Below are 2,500 nucleotides of genomic sequence, written 5' to 3'. Positions count from 1 at the left end.
AATAGTCTCTTTAGAAAGCGTCTCTGTTCTCTGGCTATAGCCACTCATTAGCAGAGTGATTCTCCTTCAGGACTCCACTGCATGGAGAAAAAAAAGGTGATCTTTTGTCCTCAGAGAGACATAAATATGAACGTGTTCCTTTCAATATCCAGCTCTGCTTTATTCTCTAGGCCCGGCGCCTGTTAAAGAGTTGAGAGAAATTCCCATCGCTCACGACCGAAAAATGTTTGAACTGAAACGCCAGGGAGTGACAGACGGATTTGTCTTCAGTATGCCTCTTGCTCAAACCAGCGACATCAATAACAGAAACCTGTTTATTGCCTTGAGACGGATGACAGCCTATTTTCACAACTCTATAAAGTACAGCGAGTTTCTCCCCTTCCTACTTGCTGTTCTGTTACCACTGATGGATTGGAGTGCGTGAACACGTTGCCCTGAGGCGTGTGTGTGTGTGTATGTGTGTGTGTGTTTGTTTGTGTGTCATAGTACAGGTGGCAACCTGAACCATCAGGACAGAAAGGAGCAGTGCGCTGCATTTCCTTCATGTGAAGATTCTGTTTGCCAGGGGTAGAGAGAGAGGGAGAGAGAGAGAGAGAGAGAGAGAGAGAGGATGGATGGATGGAGGGACATTCATTACCAGTGCCTCTCCTCTCACCTCCTCTGTCTACTCCACAGCTCTCACCCCACCTGTCTGATAAATGCATACGCTATAGATGTTTCAAAAGAACCAAACAAACACGATGAACAATAAAATGGAATAGAACAGAACGGTAGAGGTTTCAGCTGACTGGCACCTCCGTGTCCTTTGCACCAGCTGGAGAGCTACATCCAGGAGAGCGTGCGCTCCGACGTGGAGGAGATGAAGAGGAACGCCGTGCACTCCCAGACAGCGGCCATGTTGGAAATCGGCACCAACCTCCTCAGCCAATCAGCTGAGCAGACACGCAAACTGACAGACGTGGAGACACAGGTAAGCCAGTCGGAAATAATCGGACACACTTTCAATGTCTTAACATTGCCAGCTGTTAGTGACTAGGTAGCCACCCTAGCATTAAAAAACAGTTAGCGGCTAACAGGTAGCAAGCTAGCGTCAGCAAAGATAAAGAAGTCTTGACGTTGAAACCAGTGGCCTCGGGCTGGGAAACTGGTCAGACACATTTTCCACAGTTGTCGACCGGTGCTTTGAAACAACCAGTCTTTGGTCTGACTAGCTCTGATGGACATGCTATGTTGAGATGGTAGACTGACAACAAGCCAGTTCAAACAGAAAACACAGTGTATCACAACACAGACATGGCTGCATTCGTGACCTCTGTTATTACAGGTTGGTGTGTTTTGTCCCTGACTGTTCCTCACTCTTTGTTAGGTGGCGTGATGCGTGATAATGAGGCAACCTGCACAAATATTTGAACTGCTTTTGTTCGGTGCTCGTCTCAAAACATGGCGCAGGGGCACAGGGATGATTCTCTCTGAGTGAATCTGATCCAATCCGTCCATCCCTCCATCCCTCCCTCTCTTTTCCCATCCCCCGCCTTTCTCTCTCTCCTTCCCTCTGTCCATCCATCCATCCATCCCTCCCTCTATTCACCCGCCCGTCTTCTCCCTCTCCCTCCCTCCCTCCCTCCCTCCCTCCCTCCCTCCCTCCCTCCCTCCCTCCGGTAGGTGCTGAACCAGACCAGCCGTCTGGAGATCCAGGTTCTGGAGTTCTCTCTGTTCACCAGCCGTCTGGAGAAGCTCCTCCTCCAGCAGGCCCAGGAGATCTCACGCCTCAACCACAAAAACAGGTACATGCTGCTGGAATGGATGTGTGTGAGTGTGTGTGTGTGTGTGTGTGTGTGTGTTTGTGTGTGTGTTTGTGTGTGTGTGTGTGTGTGTGTGTTTGTGTGTGTGTGTTTGTGTGTGTGTGGGTTTGTGTGTGTGTGTGTGTTTGTGTGTGTGTTTGTGTGTGTGTGTTTGTGTGTGAGTGTGTGTGTGTTTGTGTTTGTGTGTGTGTGCGTGTGTGTGTGTTTGTGTGTGTGTCTCTGTGTGTTTGTGTGTGTGTGTGTGTCTCTGTGTGTGTTTGTGTGTGTGTGTGTGTTTGTGTTTGTGTATGTGTGTGTGTGTGTGTGTGTGTGTAAACAGTGGATGGCCGAGAGAATGGCCGAAATTGCGTGAGAATAAACAGGTGAGTTTCAGTGTGAGCTGGTGCACTGCCTTTACACACAATGAGTACATTACCATAGTCACAACATCGTAAATATCTCGTATTGCTGTGATTTTACCGCTCAAATACATTTAAGGGCCTCTGTCCTTTTAAATCAATCAATCAATCAACCAATCAATCAATCAATCAATCAATCAAAGCTTTATTTGTATAGCACATTTCATACACAGAGGCAACACAATGCGCTTTACAGAGAACAAGGGAGGTAGGCATAGGTCCCACCCCTACATATTCCAGAGGGAAGCAAAAAATCAGGATCACCCAGGGGCCAGAAAAGTGAACTTAAAGAATACAGGA

The 2,500-nt window shown here is 47.9% G+C and overlaps 1 protein-coding gene across 1 annotated transcript in view; it reads left to right on the top strand.

Annotated features, from left to right (window-relative positions):
* The window catches only part of angpt2b (angiopoietin 2b), a gene marked incomplete at both ends in the record, with an annotated part of 25,193 nt that overhangs the window by 8,768 nt on the left and 13,925 nt on the right, over nucleotides 1-2,500 (top strand). Inside the window, 2 exon segments of the mRNA XM_084454912.1 lie at nucleotides 815-970; nucleotides 1,663-1,784. Coding sequence (XP_084311038.1) covers nucleotides 815-970; nucleotides 1,663-1,784 — 278 coding nt within the window.

This window comes from Borostomias antarcticus (genome assembly GCF_949987555.1).
Source record: "Borostomias antarcticus genome assembly, chromosome: 21".
Classification (NCBI taxonomy): Eukaryota; Metazoa; Chordata; class Actinopteri; order Stomiiformes; family Stomiidae; genus Borostomias; species Borostomias antarcticus.
The sequence above is the reverse complement of the archived record's forward strand: the minus strand, read 5'-3'. Positions and strand labels throughout refer to the sequence as shown.